The sequence below is a fragment of the Paramisgurnus dabryanus genome, chromosome 4 (genome assembly GCF_030506205.2).
Source record: "Paramisgurnus dabryanus chromosome 4, PD_genome_1.1, whole genome shotgun sequence".
In the NCBI taxonomy this organism is placed as follows: Eukaryota; Metazoa; Chordata; class Actinopteri; order Cypriniformes; family Cobitidae; genus Paramisgurnus; species Paramisgurnus dabryanus.
In genome coordinates, this window is record NC_133340.1 from 25,410,689 (window position 1) to 25,427,285 (window position 16,597).

Consider the following 16,597-nt stretch of genomic DNA (forward strand, 5'->3'; position numbering starts at 1 on the left):
GAGCAAAAAGCAGAGATAATTCCATTTTTATGACGGACTTTTCATAGAGATCCCATTCAGAGCGATCCTTAAAACAGACACGGACATGCAGCAGCTTGCCATAGGGCAATACTTCCGGGTTTAAAAAGTTGCGGAAGGGCGCCACCTGGTGGATAGTAGCGGTATTGCGGAAAGACGGAAAATCTCGTCATTGGCGGGGAAGCGTTTTCTCTTAATTGACGAGATATCTCGTCAATGGCGGGGAAAGAGTTAAAATTGTTAATCTCATACTTTCATATACTTATTCACATTGGTATAAACAATCGTTTAGACTTGGTTTTCTAAATACATGAAAAAAACATTTGAAGAGCTCAGACGCAAAAGCAGCTAAACGCCACCTCCGACAAAAATGAGACAATCATATCAACAGAATGCTCTTGACACGTACTATACGTTCATCAAATACTTAAATTCGTCAAATCATTCATCAAATCCGCTTAATCGCGCCCTCAGGCCATTCAGAATTACAGTTTTTTAGGCAGAATCCACAAAGTGGGCTGGTATTAAGATGCGTTTTCGTTGATCAGATTACAAGCGGATGACGCTAAATACAGGTGTAAACGGTGTTCAAAAAGTTTTGAGCTCGTCCACTTTCGACCACATTCAGAGGTAGTCGAAAACATTTTTTGTGGTGTAAACGCGCATGTGGTCGAACGTTTTCGAGCAGCCACAAAAGACTGCCTACTCTCCGCCTCTTAATCTAATGTGATGTACCAAGCACAATATTTTACATTGTTTTCGACTTCTAGTGCAAACACACAGTGTACAGTGCTATCTTCAGGCTTTCATTGATAAAAATAACGGAGACGCAATGATATTACGCAGTGCCCGAAAATAGTCCCCTGCTATTGAAAGACACTAAGGGGACTATTTTTGTCTGCTGCGTAATATCATTGCGCCTCCTGCAGCCATGTTACGGCAGCAAAGTCCTTGATTATTACGCCAGAATGAGAGTATAGTTCCTAACCATATCTGCCTAGAATATCACAACTTTTAATTTTCCGTCAGTCTTAGTACACGATGTAACTACAGAAGAGCCAAGTTTTAAATAGAAAAAATATCAAAACTCTTTGGTTATTTTTTTGGGCGATGCTAATGGTCTAGTCAGATTCAATGGATTATGCTAAGCTATGGTAAAAGTGGTAGTGCCAGTCCTGGAGATCAGCTGAATGGATTCCAAAATGGTAAAAATCAAATGTTTAACTCTAGGGGAGCTGGAAAATGAGCATGTTTTCAAAAAAAGTGGAGTGTCCTTGGTTTAAACAGCTTATAAGAGTCTGATAAAAATGCTAATGAACAAGAAATCATGCCAGTTGCACTTAGCGGGTTTTGCGTCTGAGCCCTTCATGTGGATTTACTTGGTGAAAACGTAAAAAAAAGTGTCAACAGAATAAAACAAGCGCCTCACAGGGGTGAATCGTGTACTTTACAGGAGTGACTGATGCATACATTTCTCACGAATGATGCAAACGTTAACAATCATGCAATAAACTCTGAAGCATTGTGTTAATGTGGACACTTACATAATTGTCTCTGGCAGACCATCCTGGGTAGAGCTGCATGTGGAGCTGCCGTTCCTTGCGGGCTAATTCGTAATACTTAGCTTGCTCTTCCCGAGATAAAGCATGCCACTGTTCGGTGCAGGGAGAGGGAGAGAGAGATTAGAGGGGGGAAAGAGAAAAAAAAGCAGTCAATTACTGACATGCACTTTCAAGTTCCTTCCGAAGAGACGCGTGCTGGCGTCTTGCTAAAAATCCTTGCTAACTACCTAATGTTGCATGTGCGCGCGCATGGAAATCTGTGTGTGTGTGCATGCCTCGGGTTGAACGGCACATGATGAAGAGATTAACATATGCGGCGATGAGAGAAGCGAAGCGAAAAAGAAAGAAAAACACGGAACTTTGATTTCATATCAAAACACTGGTTCCAATTTAGCGGCGCTTTACTTCAAACTATGTCAGGGTGCAATTACCCCACGCTGCCGCAGAGCGGTCCTTTGCTGTGGCTAGCCACCTCAAAAGTGCCAAGGCTTTGGTTAAACCATTAAACATGTTTAACGGTTCCTCTTTTTCCAATTCCAAAAAGAAGTAACATGCTCCGTTAAACCCGCTACCTGCCTGAAGGGCCCAGATTGCAGTATTTGTTAAATTGAAGTATTTGCTGAATCGCAATAGAGTACGGCGTGGTGCCGAATCAGATACGTACCCTTCGGCCGAGGATCTGATTGATGGCGGCGCTCTCCTTCAGCGTGCATTCGGCCACCACGTTGGCACGCATCTCTTTCATATAAAGCATGAAAGCGTTTAGAGGTTTCTTGATGTGAGGTCTTTTGGGCTCCTGCTCCTTTCTCTGCTCGTGCTGAGGTTTCCTGAGGAAACAGTAGAAGAGGGTTATGGGGGAATTATTAAGCAATGAAGAAAATACAAAATAGGGGGGTGATGGTGCGAAGGCAGCTGCCACAGCGACGCCACCGAGTGTGAGAGCGCCGAACATCTGATTCCTCCAGCCAATCGGAGAGCTGCATGGGAGAACGATCTGGAAGCCAGTGTCGAAAAGCTCACTGCGGCTTTTAATTAGGTCCAGTTGGATGCTTTCATGCGGAGAGATTACTTCACCAGTAATGGCAAACTTCAAATCACCCACTATTTCACTCCCATGTGTTACAACGATTCCCAAAGGGGCAACCAACCCCCCCTTTAGTACTTTGATCTGTGACCCGTAACTGATAACGCAGGCCAACATCAGTAAACCATTTTTAACAGCTAACAAGGGTCATGCAATTGTCTTTTAGTGCTACGTACCAATCCCTCTAGCAGATTTTTGCTCGTAGCTGATTGAACAAAATGCTTACATGTGCATCAGGTCCGTATCGTGATGTGGTTCGTGCTTCACTTGCGGGTTGACGATGGCTGGATGGGGGATTCCCGTGGCGTGGGGTCCAGGAGGGCCTGGTACCATGTGATGAGAGAACCTGAAAAAAATTACAGTTTTTTTTTCATTCTTTAAACATTGCTAATCTTAACCATTTGAAGATGATTCATGGCCCTATAAGCCAGATTTACCATGCCAGGGAAGGTGTAACAATCATGCTGTCGCCATCAGGCTTGTGTTTACAGATTAAGGAATTTAGTGGCACGGTTAAAGAGAGAACTTGTTGGTCGTACTTCAAGACAGTCTCTATGCAGGAGACCAACTGGGGTTGGACGTCATATCGAATTTAATGCGAACAAAAAGGGTCTGTTGGGCACTGTCGAAAGCATTGTTTGGAATGTGTATGATTTGTTTTTGATGGTGTGGTAAAGACGGGTCGGTTAAAATTAAGTGGAAATAAACCATAACTGGTCCCGCCTCTGATGTATTCATTAGGGGTGTCACGATTCTTCAAATCCTCGATTCGATTACATTTTCGATTCTAAGGTCACGATTCGATCCGATTCTCGATTTTTACATTTTTTTTTAAGACAAAAATGATATGCCATTATTTATTATTATTATTATAGTTTAACATTAACATGCACATTGCACAACTCGCATGGGGGTTTGTGGGCTTCACTTAACGCGAGAGCTTGTAGAGAGAGGATTCCTTCTTGCACGCACATTAATGCACATGGACGTAATGCGCGTGTCTTGGACTCATAGCATCTGAAATAAATCCAGCATCATAAGCAGCTGCGCTTCTCTCTGTCTCACGTGCACGCGCTCGCGCTCTCGCATCTTTCCGAAGTCTAAACATAAACTAAAGTAGTAATCCTTATGTATTTGTTCAGTTTTATGCGTTATGCGAGCTGAGGCAAACTATCCCTTTTGTTTCAAATATAATCCGCTGCATCTTTGCGCCTCTCTCACTCTCGCGCAGGTGCAGAGAGCTGCGCTCTGTCCAAAGCCAGATCACTAGGTAGTAATCCTGTTTATGATATGCATTTCAATGCGTTGTAGCATCCCTCGTGTTCAAAATATGATCGCGTTCCGCTGGACAGATGTTTTTAAAGGCATCTCTGAGAGTTTCTTTCCCTCTCTTGGCAAGCCGACCGGACGTGACATGGGGGCGTGGCAGCATCGACGATCCCATTTTTTAATTCGAAGTTCGAAGCTGTGACTTAATTTCGATCGATTTCGATTTAAAATCGAAATCGTGACACCCTTAGTATTCATCTATTGACTACTGATGGCACATTTGCTATAATGCAGCAGCTTATTCTTCAAGTTGTGATGCACATTTTCAAACAACTGGCAAAGAAAATCATTTGGTTCATGTTTGGTCCGTCTAACAAACAGTCTATAAGTCGATCATCCCAGAGGTCTTTTCAGCCAAAAGTAGTCCAACTCTAATTCAAGACAACCATCTCCTACATACATCCAAGCCATTCGTTTCACGCTTGCTGACCGTGAATGTTCTCTTAAGATAACCATTTACTCGTGCGCACTTACCATCCCAGCGGAGGGGTCATCTGTCCAACTCCCCCAGGAGAGAGGGAGTAGAAATTGGGAATGTCAGGTCCGGGATGATGCCTGGGCATACCTGCTTCAGGATTCAAGAAGAGAGGAAAATCAGAGAGGGTCACATCTGGAAAACAGCAGTGTGGCATCAATGCTTAAGTAGACTGCAGGAAAATTAGGAACCTTTTGAGCCGTGCTAATAAACCCTGCTAATATGATGAATGCGTATAGATGTTGGTTTTTCTGCAGTACTTGATATCTTCAAAAACACGCCGGTACACGTGCACACATTGGCATCAAGGTTTAAGATTGTATTTGTGTATGAAGGTTTAACTTAGAGGAAAAAGTGGAACTAGACCCCAGGGCTAAATGAACTGTCTAATGGACATGGATGATATACTGTATATTGACATATGGTGCAAATACATGATTTTTTTTATCAAACTGATCACTTTTTTCATTTCACAGGCTTTTTAAATGTGCCGTCTGTAAGTGCAAAGTCTAAGTAGCGGCTCTCAAATTATGATTTGGTTAGGTTACGGTCATTACCCACTATAGGAAAATTGGCAAAACCGATACTTAAAATTTCCATGGATTAGATTTTTGTAACTACTAGGGTGTGCCTGAATAACAAGTTTTATTAATAAAAGCTTTAAGAGTCAACATAAGATGGCGTTCACAATTCATTTTCTTCTATAATAATGTATTTGAGTGATACAGGATTGAATCCCTTTCACACTCTTAAAGGATTACTCCACTTTATTTAAAAAAAAAAATTTATAAATAATTTACTCACCCCCCATGTCATCCAAAATGCAGATGTCTTTCTTTGTTCAGTCGAGAAGAAATTAAGTTTTTTGAGGAAAACATTCCAGGATTTTTCTCAATTTAATGGACTTTATTGGACCCCAACAGTTTACAGTTGTAAAGCAGTTTAAAATTGCAGTTTTAAGTAGGGATGCACCGAATCCAGGATTCGGATTCGGCCGAATACTGGGCTTTTTGACGGGGTTCGGATTCGGCCGAATCCTAGATTTTTTTTCCACCGAACCGAACCCTAGGCTTGCGCTACGCAGGTCGACGTCACGCGGCCGTTGATTACACACATCGGGTGCTGACGTGGAGATGAGCTTTTTCTTTCGTTGAGCCTTAGGTTTTGGACACACCAAAACTTTTAAACACAGCTGAAAACGCCTTGAGGACACCAAATTCCAGCTGTTTTTCAGCCGAGCGCTCGGTAGCTGTGATGCTTCAGCTGTAACCGGTTGGTTGCTGTGGTAATCTCCCGCCCCTCCTCCACTGTAATTGGACGGCCGTGTGACACCTGACATTGACGAGCGGAGCTTCTCACTCAGGTGCTGCGTCCGAAACCGCCTACTACATACTATATAGTACGCGAAAAGCAGTAGGCGAGGCGAGTAGTATGTCCGAATACATAGTATTCGAAAAACAGTATGCGAAAAGTACCCGGATGACCTACTACTTCCGGTTAGATTTTGCAGTGTGCATACGATGGACGCTTCACTATCCCATGATGCCCCGGACGAGGAGTTATCCAACGAAGAAGAAGAGGGACGCGGCTGTTTTCGCGCTGAAATGACATGACGTGATGACGACGTATGTCACGTGATGTAGCAAGATGGCGGATGTAGTACGTCCGAATCTCATTCATACTACCAGGATTCATACTATACAGTACCTACTGTTTTAACGGCAATTAAGTAGGTACTTCATCTAATTCAGTACCTACTACACAGTATGCGGTTTCGGACGCAGCCAAAGTTAAATATAGTTTTCAACGCGGAGCTGCTTGCTTATTGTAAAAACGAGCGTGTCGCAACGCATCGCTTTCATTATGCATAGGCTTATGGTAATTGTCAAAATAGTTTTTTCAACTTGTCATCCTGGCAGAATGTACAGTTAAAATTAAATTAAATGAAAAATACACTGCTGTTGACGTTGTTTACTTCATTAATGTGTTTTACTGTGTTAATGGAATAAGAATGCGAGTAGGATTCGGTATTCGGTTTCTGATTCGGCCGAATCTTAAACGGTGGATTCGGGATTCGGCCGAACCTAAAAAATCTGGATTCGGTGCATCCCTAGTTTTAAGGCAGCTTCAAAGCGCTCTAAACGATCCCAAACGAGGCAAAAGGGTCTTATCTAGCAAACGAGTCATTTTCGGCAATAAAAAATATACACTTTTAAACCACGACTTACTGTCTTGCACTAGCCGTGTGATGCGCCAGCGCGACTTCACGAAATGCGTATGTAAAACTAGCGCTCCAGTGCTTACAAGTGTGAAGAAAGAGGCCCGATTGTATGTGGAATAATACTAATTAACGTCTTCATGTCAGTTTAATGTTTAAATGGTCCACAAGTGTGCGTTTCACATATGTAGCGCGTGACCTTTCGACATGTTTACGCATTACGTAAGGTTGCGCTGGTGCGTCACACAGCTAGTGCAAGATGAGAAGTTGTGGTTAAAAAGTGCAGAGTTTAGTTTGATTGCCGAAAATGAAAAATCTTTTTTCTAGATAAGACCCTTATGCCTCGTTTGTGATCGTTTAGAGTCCTTTTATGCTGCGTTGAAACTGCAATTTTAAACTGCATTGAAACTTTAAACTGTTGGGGTCCAATAAAGTCTATTAATTTGAGAAAACCTTGGAATATTTTCCTTAAAAAAACTTAATTTCTTCTCGACTGAACAAAGAAAGACATCAACATTTTGGATGACACAGGGGTGAGTAAAGTATCAAGATTTTAACTTAAAGGGATAGTTCGGCCAAAAATGATATTAAACCCATGATTTACTCACCCCCAAGCTGTCCGAGTTGCATATGTCCATCGTTTTTCAGACAAACACATTTTTGTTTATTTTAGAAAAAGTTTTAGATCTTTCAGTTGATTAAATGTAATGTTATGGGGTCCACGACCTTCAAGTCCAAAAAAAGGGCGTCCATCCTTCACAAATTAAATCCAAACGGTTCCAGGATGATAAACAAAGGTCTTCTGAGGGTAATCCGCACGGTGTTGTTGTAGAAATATCCATATTTAAAACTTTATTAACGAAAATAACTACCTTCCGTGAGCACCGCCATCTTACGCAGCCTACGGAGGCTACTCTGCTGCTGCTCTGTGCCCCTGTCCTCCGAATTTGTCATACGTCACTAAGAAAAGTGCGTACACTACGCTAATACTCTCTCCTGAATACAGAGCAGTCTAAGATGGTGGCGCTACCGGAAGGTATTTATTTACGTTAATAAAGTTTTAAATATGGATATTTCTACAACAACACCGCGTGGATTACCCTCAGAAGACCTTTGTTTATCATCCTGGAGCCGTTTGGATTTATTTTGTGAAGGATGGACGCACTTTTTTGGACTTGAAGGACGTGTACTATGGGTGGACCCCATAACATTACATTTAATCAACTGAAAGATCTAAAACATTTTCTAAAATATCCGAAAATGTGTTTGTCTGAAAAACGATGGACATATGCAACTCCGACAGCTTGGGGGTGAGTAAATCATGGGTTTAATATCATTTTTGGCCAAACTATCCCTTTAAGAAAGTGGACTTATCCTTTAAAGACTCTGAAAGCTTAAAAAAAATTTATTTCCCCTCATATAGTCTGAAGTATTAGTGAGTGCACGTTTGTGAAAACAATGGATGATGGCAAAGTTTTGGATCACATACCAAACTACTTACATGGGCAGTTTCCTGGACTAGGCCTTGGTTATATTTGGACATTAAATACATTTTTCCAAACATAACTTACACAAAAACATTACTGGTGTGCATCTTAAGACAAAACAATGCTGTTGATATTTTTCTAAATTATGTCACTGCAAGCTGTTTTAAGTTAAAGGAGTAGTCCAATTTAAAGATGGGGTCCATTGACTTTTTATAGTAGGACAAAAAATACTATGGTAAGTCAATGGGCCCCATCTATAAAGTGGACTACTTCTTTTAGACACTTCAAATATGGATTTTAGTCTGGGACTAGTCTTGTATCTATGGATAGTTCTCCCAAAAATGAAATTTTGTCATCATGTTCATCATAACCAAGAATTGTATACAGATTTGTAACAACCTGAAAGTGAGGAAATGAAGGAAGATATTTTGAGTAATGTAAACAGTCAAGAGCACCATTCATTTCCATTGTAGGAGAAAAAAATACTAAGGAAGTCAATGGGGCTCATGAACGGTTTGTTTACAAACATTCCTTAAAATATCTTCCTTTGTGTTCATCAGAACAAAGAAATTCATACAGGTTCAGAACAACATAAGGACAAGAAAATGACAGAATATAAATTTTGGGTGAACTTTCCCTTTAAGACTTGTTAGGAAAACCACCCCATAGTGTACAGCGTTGTTCAGACTATTTATAGTTCCTTAAATCTCTGCCGCTTGATTACATCACATCCTGTCTGGCCTTACCCTCTGGTCATCACAGAGGTGAACATTAGCAGGAAACAGCGCATATGGATGTTGGTTCACAGGTCAAAAACTTCTCCGACTCTCATTTTACAGGAAGACCATGCCCTTAACATAATTAGTGGTGATAGGTTTGTATCCAGGAGAACTTTTAGCTTAGTTTATCTATAGCGATCAAGCGTATGAACATAAATTCAAGCCATTTCTCCAAAACATAGCAGTTGGTTCCATTTAATAATTTCATAAAAGCAATAAACCACTCAAGACAAGACTCTACATTACAGTGAATTACCATAACATTGCTCACTATTCGGTCAATTTCTGCTGGTTAAAATCAGGTCCAAGTACATATTTTATTTCTATACCCTATGAAAGTTTCCAATTCCTCCATCTTAAATTGAAATGATTAAATGCATTATAACTGCATGAAATGAAGACTGTGTATGGGTTCAGTGTGCATATATTTACCTTGTTTAGGGTTGATGTCTTGAGGGTGGTGGCCTGAATGCGGGCCGGGGGCGAAGTGCTCATCACTGTACGTGATCAGAGGGGTGAGGGGGTGAACCGCATGTGATGGCTGGACCACCGGCACCTTATTTGACTGCAAGACACAAACAACAAACCCATATTAGAAAACACCAAACAAGTGGTGACTCACAAAGGTACTGTACGCGCAACGACGGATTTTGAAACCCTGCGTGCATGGTACACGCAAGTCGCACACGCCCCTACAGGAGAATGTAGGATATGCATTGCATTTTGTCGCAATGTGCGAATCAGAAACTATACTTTTCTAGGCTGTGCATTCGACTGTTACAAAGCCACAAGCAGTCACATTGCTGCCGATATGCGGATTGTCTGCAGTATTTTGGGTCAGAAAAGAAAAAGGGGGTTGGTGGAGAAAGAGCGTGGGTGAGAGAAGAAGAGAATGAGAAACAGAGAGGGAGGGAGCGCCACAGGGCAGAGGCAGACCAGAGGTCTCGGGGCTGAAGATCAAAGGGAGTCATTAGTCAGTGAATAAGGGAGTTCATTACAGAGCTCCGGCTGTCTGCGGTGGAACTAAGCAGGGTTAATAACGTCACCAGTAGACTTGACACACACGCAACTCTGAGCTGACTCACAAAGCAATGCTCTTGACAGGAGCCAGATCAACGATACGTGGTGGAAGACACACAAAAATTTGGGGAAAGTCTCCCTGACATGGTTTGCTGATGATGTACCAACGTCCCTTTGAGTAGGGGGCGTCAAACTACATACAAAAACAATGAGCACAATTATCCTAACGCCTCCCTAAAGGTTACTTAAACTTTTTAAAAAACGCCTCTGAATCATTAATCACAGAATCGGCGAGGCAGGTTAGGAATGGCCTGCAAAACTCCCGCAGGCATGAACGAGCAGTTTGTCCTAATTCGGGAGCAAAGGTTGCCGTTCCCAGCCGGCTAATTGGTTAGAGGCAGGTGTGGGGTGCAATTTCTTCGGCAGACACGCTACTTCCACGGGGCGGGAAGCATGCGTCTGTTTGTGTCTGTGGATGGGGGGATTATTTTGGAGTCTTTGGGGCTGTTTACACTTGGTATTAAGATGTGTTTTCATCGATCGGATCACAAGTGGACGAGAGAGACACGTTACGTTTACACCTGGTATTTAAATCCGTCTCTTTTGTCCACTTTCGACCGCTTCTGTCCTGAATACTGTGAGACGGTGGGCGAGTCTGCTGTCATTCAAACGCGAGCGGGAGTAATTATGAGTTTATATGGACGCAAACTAATATTATGTCGGAGTCCGCTGCTTGTTTAGCAAGTATACATGCTGCACAGTGTTTTGTATGTTTATATGTTGGAGCTTTCTCTGAATTTTTAGCGCAATTGATGAAATAGGATCGCGCAACTTTCACCTTTTCAAAACGAAACTACAGAGAACACCCGCGGTAGTTTTATCAATGAAAGGCTAAAAATAGCGCTGTTCACCGTATGTTCACACCAGAAGTAAAAAAAGACGTAAAACGTGTGTTTAATACCTCAGATTAGATAAATGGGCGGAGAGAAGGAGGTCGCGTGTGGCTGTTAGAACACATTCAACCACATTTGCGTTCCGCAACTCCAAAGCGATCCGATCGAAAGTGGTTTCGACTACCTCTGGATGTGGTTGAAATGGGGTCGAAAGTGGACGCGTTCAAAATGTTTTGAACACCGTTTACACCTGGCATTAACGTCGTCCACTTGTGATCCGATCGACGAAAACGCATGTTAATGCCAAGTGTAAACAGCCTCTTTGACACCCAAGAGAGACTACCCAACTGATAGGGATGTTAAATGTGTAGTTCACTCAAAGATTTTAATTTTGTCATTTTCTCATCCTCACGTTGTTACAAACTTCACTTAAAAAAAATTATTCATTGAATTTAATCCATTTTTTTAAGGTAAGTGGTTGCAATCAATTTTTTTAAGCTACATTTAAACAAAAATATTAAATAAAATATAAAACTTTTGTTTAAATGTAGCTTAAATAAATTGATTGCAACCACTTACCTTAAAAAAATTGATTAAATTCAATAAATATTTTTTTTCAGTGTTGTAAAAATGTATTTATTTCTGATGAACACAAAAAAGACATTTTAATAAATAATGGTAAGCAATTCCATAATATGTTTTTCCTACCATGGAAGTCAATAGTTACAATCAGCTGTGTGCTTGCCATCATTCATCTAAATCTTTTTTGTGTTCATCAGAAAGGTTTAAAACAATATGAGGATGCGAAAATGACAGCAATTCAGAAAACTATTCCTTTTTAAAGAATTAAATGGCTTTTTTCACATGAAAACATTTCATATGCTGAGATGTCATGGTGGCCGCCACAAATTTTACATAATTTTTTTTTTAAATAACCCGGTTTTTCACCAAAACTGATCCAAAAATGCATGGAAAATAAACAGCGAGCCACATATGTGGTTTGACTGACACTCTTCTTAGGTCCTTTATTAACAGAGCAGATTATCCGAATAAGCAAATTTGTATAACAACTTGTTAAGCAAGACCCAGTGAGATTCAAAAGATACAGATCAATTATTAAATAAGCTCATATGAATCGTTCTCTCTCACAAACGTATTATTTAGTTTCAAAGACTTATATTAAAGCTGCAATCGGTAATTTTTCCTCTCTATTGCCATCTCTGTTTCAAATGTGTAATTGCAGATTATTTTATTCGTAAAAGATTGACATTTGCTGCGAAATCCAACATGACAGCTCAACTTATTCATCATTATTACAAGCTTATAGTTCTGAAACGGGATGAGGAGACAATAAAAAAAGTTTGTTTACGTAACTGATTTTTGTTTATTTTGAATCAATAAAAGTTACGGATTGCAACTTTAACTAAATGCATACAATTGGATTACTTAAACCAAATAGATTTTATACATGGATACTTTTCAGAACCTATTAAATCAGATGGTCAAAGGTGATAGCTCGTCTGGACAAGTTTTAAAACACTATTACCCCACCTTAAAATAAACTTTATTCCTGGTTTGCCCTCATTACTAAAAAGTGACTCGAGGGCAATAGCCACCAAGACGGGGCTTCTCGATAGCATCCTCACCCCCGCCTTCATTTTACGCCTCTCCGCTCTTATTGGCTTTTCCACCAGGAGCGAGATAAGAGACAGGCATAGTGTTTTTTTTAACTTAAGCCTCTAGCCTGTGACTCAAAGAAACGGAGAAAAATAAAAGGGGATGATATACTAAAAACAAGACATCAAAACAACACAAGCGCACAAGCAAAAAAAAAAATTATAATAATAATAATAATAATTCACCTCCAGTGTAAGTACATAGCCCCTGACTTAAGGCACCCATCAATAGTGGGAGCTGGCACTTTGCGTTTCATCTTATTCGATCGAAACCTCTTTTCTGTCTCTCTGTTGTGGCTGTCAGAACCCATTTCTCTCAACTTCTTAATAAACTGCCATCTCTGAGCGGCCCGTAAAAAAAATCCAGCAGGGAACCTTGAACCTGCTGTGCCAATTCACATGGGCCCGAGGCACAACCTTTCACAACCTCAAAATGCGTTCAATTTTTGGAAGAGAAACAAGGAAATAAATTTCAAATTAAAAATACAAGGGAGGGGTTTGGCTCTTTTGGCTTACCGTAGTCTTAAATAAGTCACTCAGCCAGTTTCCACCACCACTCAAGGCCATTCAAAGCTTTCCAGGTGGTACAAGCCGCGCCACCCGGTTCCCTACCCAGCGTATTAAACTAAAAACACTTTCGCCCAACCCGAGCAGGAAGTGGCGGGACACCCTGAGTGACCACAGGAACCAGGTCAGATGGTGCCATGGTGAATTATCCCCAAGATCTCACAGGGGACAGATTTTCACAGGCATGATATAGCACCGACATATACCCCTCCACCCACCCCTACTCTTTTTTTTATTATTTAGAAAAATAATAGGCTTAGGTCTTTCTATTCATATTTGCAGAGAGGCGGTGCCAATTGAAAAGAAGCATGTCCATTTAGATTTTTATAAGCAGGTCTGGCCAAGCCTGCCTCTCGAGCCCGTCAGATGTGGTTTTAAAAAGAATTTCATTGTGCAGAACGCAAGCTGGCCGAGGGCCCGTAGAAAATTCAGAGGAGAGGGAGAAAGGTTGAGAGCGGCAGGCGACGCAATTGGGTGCAGCTGGTCTGGAGACAAAATGGTAATTTCAAAAATGACACCGACTTAACTAATCAGCAAACAGAAAGTAAAAGGTACACAGTAATAAAAGTTGGCTCAACAGGTTAAAACAGTAAGTTACCTGGCTACCTTATAATTTTGAGTTAATTCAACTTAAAAATATTAGTTGACACTACATTTTTACACAATTAATACATACCCATCTTTTTTCAATGCACTTAATCTTTGTACAGCGCGTCGTGGATGTGTTAGCATTTAGCCTCATTCACTTCTTAGGATCCAAACAGGGATGAATTTAGAAGCCACAAAACACTTCCATGTTTTCGATATTTAAAGACTGTTACACGAGTAAGTATGGTGGCACAAAATAAAACGTGGTGATAAAAATGAGAACTATGGCGGAAGAGCACTTAGTTTGCAGCACTTCGACCTCGGGTGCAGTAATATTGCCGAAAGTTTGAGCAAGGGGGGTAGTCAGGAGTGATGATGTTACTGTGCGCCGAGGTTGAGGTGCTACAAACTAAGTTGAGATAAAATATAGTTCTATTCGCGTTTTATTTTGTGCGACCATACTTACTCTTGTAACTACTCATGTAACAGTCTTTAAATAGGGAAAACATTGAAGTGTTTGGTGGTTTCTAAATTAATTCCTGTTTGGATCCTAAGGAATGAATGGGGCTAGGCTAAATGCTAACACATTCATGACGCGCTGTACAAAGATTAAGTGACGCATTGAAAAAAGATAGGTATGTATTAATTTATCTAAGTTGAGGTAAGAACATAGTAAAATATAGAAAAACTGTGGTGTTGTCCTTTAAGCAACCAGGCAACTTACTTTAAGTTGAACCAACAAATATTTTTTGAGTGTTTAAATGTTACACATTTAACAGTACAGATTGAAAAACAAATTGCATTTTCAATTTTATTTTTGTTTTGTTTTTAATTTTAAAGTTTTTAAACAGAAGAGAATATAAAGAGGACATAAACGAGTCTTATTCGTTGAAAGTTGGTGACATCAGTTAAAAATCATAATACATAAGTTTCTTATGGACATTGCAAAGTAACGAATCGTGCGTGACGAAAGCAGTAACGTATTTAAAAAAATACATTTAATGTTTTGTTAATGCAGTTTAACTTCAACTATCTGCCAGCACGACTCACGACTGCCTCCATTCCACACTTTCATAACACTGCTGACGTTACCCCACAAATGTTTTCCTCGCACCTCCCGCCCTTTGTCATCCACTCAATTATCTCATTTCTGTGGTGGGGGGACTTTATAATAATCTGTTCCCTTCTACTGTAATTTATATGCAATGAGGACTCCTCGCGCCTCCAGCTACAATAAAACCACTGAGTAAAAGATTGTGAGGTGTATTGCAAACATTCAGGGAGTCGGAAACTTAAGTACCAATGACAGATACAAAATCCAATATACAGAAAAGAGCGAAAGCAAGAGAGAATGAAAATTAAAGAATGAATGCATGCGTATGCAAGTTAAAACATATCATATGGTTTGAATTTATAGTAAAAGATCCATCTTGCTCATTAAAGAAACATAACATTTTAAAGATTGGATATTCAGATTTTGGCAGCCTGTACTTGATTTAATTTTTTTTTAAAGCAAAATGATAATTAAAGTTAAAGGCATCGCTAATAATTTCCATGTTGGTCAATCAACATTATGTCTCAAGTGTCAAACCTGGAACATACCTTTAAAATGGCCAATACAGAAAAATCTGAGTATGCTATAAAAGACGAGAAAAGAAAAATTGTAAAAGACGATTTGCTTTATATTTTAACATTCCACAAAAGACGATTCAGTGCTGAATAGAAACACACCCAGCATTACTGGCCAAAACAGTTCTCGCCCCACACACCCTCCAAGGAAAGACCAGGTGTTCGTACTCATAGCCGTAAGAATGCGTGACCTTCAAATAACAAAAGGTGAACACACACACACGGCCCACTCAATTGGATATATCGGCTCCCATAAAGCCCCAGTAAGTGAGCAACCCAAGTACAAACAACTTAAAGACCAAGTCTGGAGTGACGTGTTATAAGTGGAATGTGATATTGGCAGGATGGTCTGTTGGCTCTGGGGCTTAATGTAACCAAACCCAATTAATGAAGAGCTCTGGTGGCACATGTCACACGCCCGAGGTAATGATGAACAAGGGAATGAAGAGAGGAATAGATGGGGATGGGGAGATGAGGGGGAACGAATGAAGGAAAGCCTGGCCTTAGGGCTTTAAAGTGAGACATCCCCACCCTATTTTCTTGTGATGCTCTGCAGTCTTTTTAAAAGCACTGTTAAGGTTGGTGTTTGATCATGTAGGCATCACACACACACCACAGAATAAGGTGAAGTATAAAGGAGTGGTTTCCTGGACAGGGATTATCTTAAACCAGGACTAGGGCTTAGTTTAATTAGGAAATATAACAAACATGACTTATTAAAAACATTACTTCTGTGCATTTTAAGGCAAAACAAAGGGCAATGATGTATTTTAAGATATGTAAGTGCAAGTTGTTTTCAGTTTGGACAGCTCCTACATTAATTTGAGTCTAGGACTAGTCTATAATCCCGGTTTGTGAAACCGCCTCAAAAGCTAAACTAACAAAAAATTCTAAACAAAACTCAAAACAAAGAAGAAAATAAACACTACACAAAAAATATGCAATACTAACCAACTGCAAAAACGCAGAACCATACTTCATGACAGTCTGACGATAACGGCGGCAGCGTAACAGTCTGACTGTGCATTCACACAAGACACGGCAAAATGCGATATTTTCGCATTGTTGGCCACTTGAACATTTTAAGTTTATTCGCTTTATTTGCGTGTGAAAGACGCACGTGAAATCCTAGTCTTTCGAGACATTCACGTGGAAATTTGCGTCATGGGAGGGGCTTCTGCGACTCCGCTTGCTTCCTGTAATCACATCACTACTAGAGCAAGCTCCTGATTGGTTAAGGTGGCGCAATTTTCCACCAAAGTTCAGATTTTT

The 16,597-nt window shown here is 40.5% G+C and overlaps 1 protein-coding gene across 6 annotated transcripts in view; it reads right to left on the reverse strand.

The window, feature by feature from the left end:
- Nucleotides 1-16,597, reverse strand: part of lef1 (lymphoid enhancer-binding factor 1) — a 47,436-nt gene that overhangs the window by 12,298 nt on the left and 18,541 nt on the right. For 3 of the 6 annotated variants that reach the window (XM_065295364.2, XM_065295362.2, XM_065295366.2), the window contains exons 4-8: nucleotides 9,385-9,517; nucleotides 4,468-4,558; nucleotides 2,891-3,010; nucleotides 2,245-2,407; nucleotides 1,563-1,670 (exon numbers count right to left, since the gene is read on the reverse strand). In XM_065295364.2, coding sequence (XP_065151436.2) covers nucleotides 1,563-1,670; nucleotides 2,245-2,407; nucleotides 2,891-3,010; nucleotides 4,468-4,558; nucleotides 9,385-9,517 — 615 coding nt within the window. Of the gene's footprint in view, nucleotides 1-1,562; nucleotides 1,671-2,244; nucleotides 2,408-2,890; nucleotides 3,011-4,467; nucleotides 4,562-9,384; nucleotides 9,518-16,597 lie in introns of all 6 variants that reach the window. The other 3 variants (XM_065295361.2, XM_065295363.2, XM_065295365.2) reach the window with 1 other exon arrangement.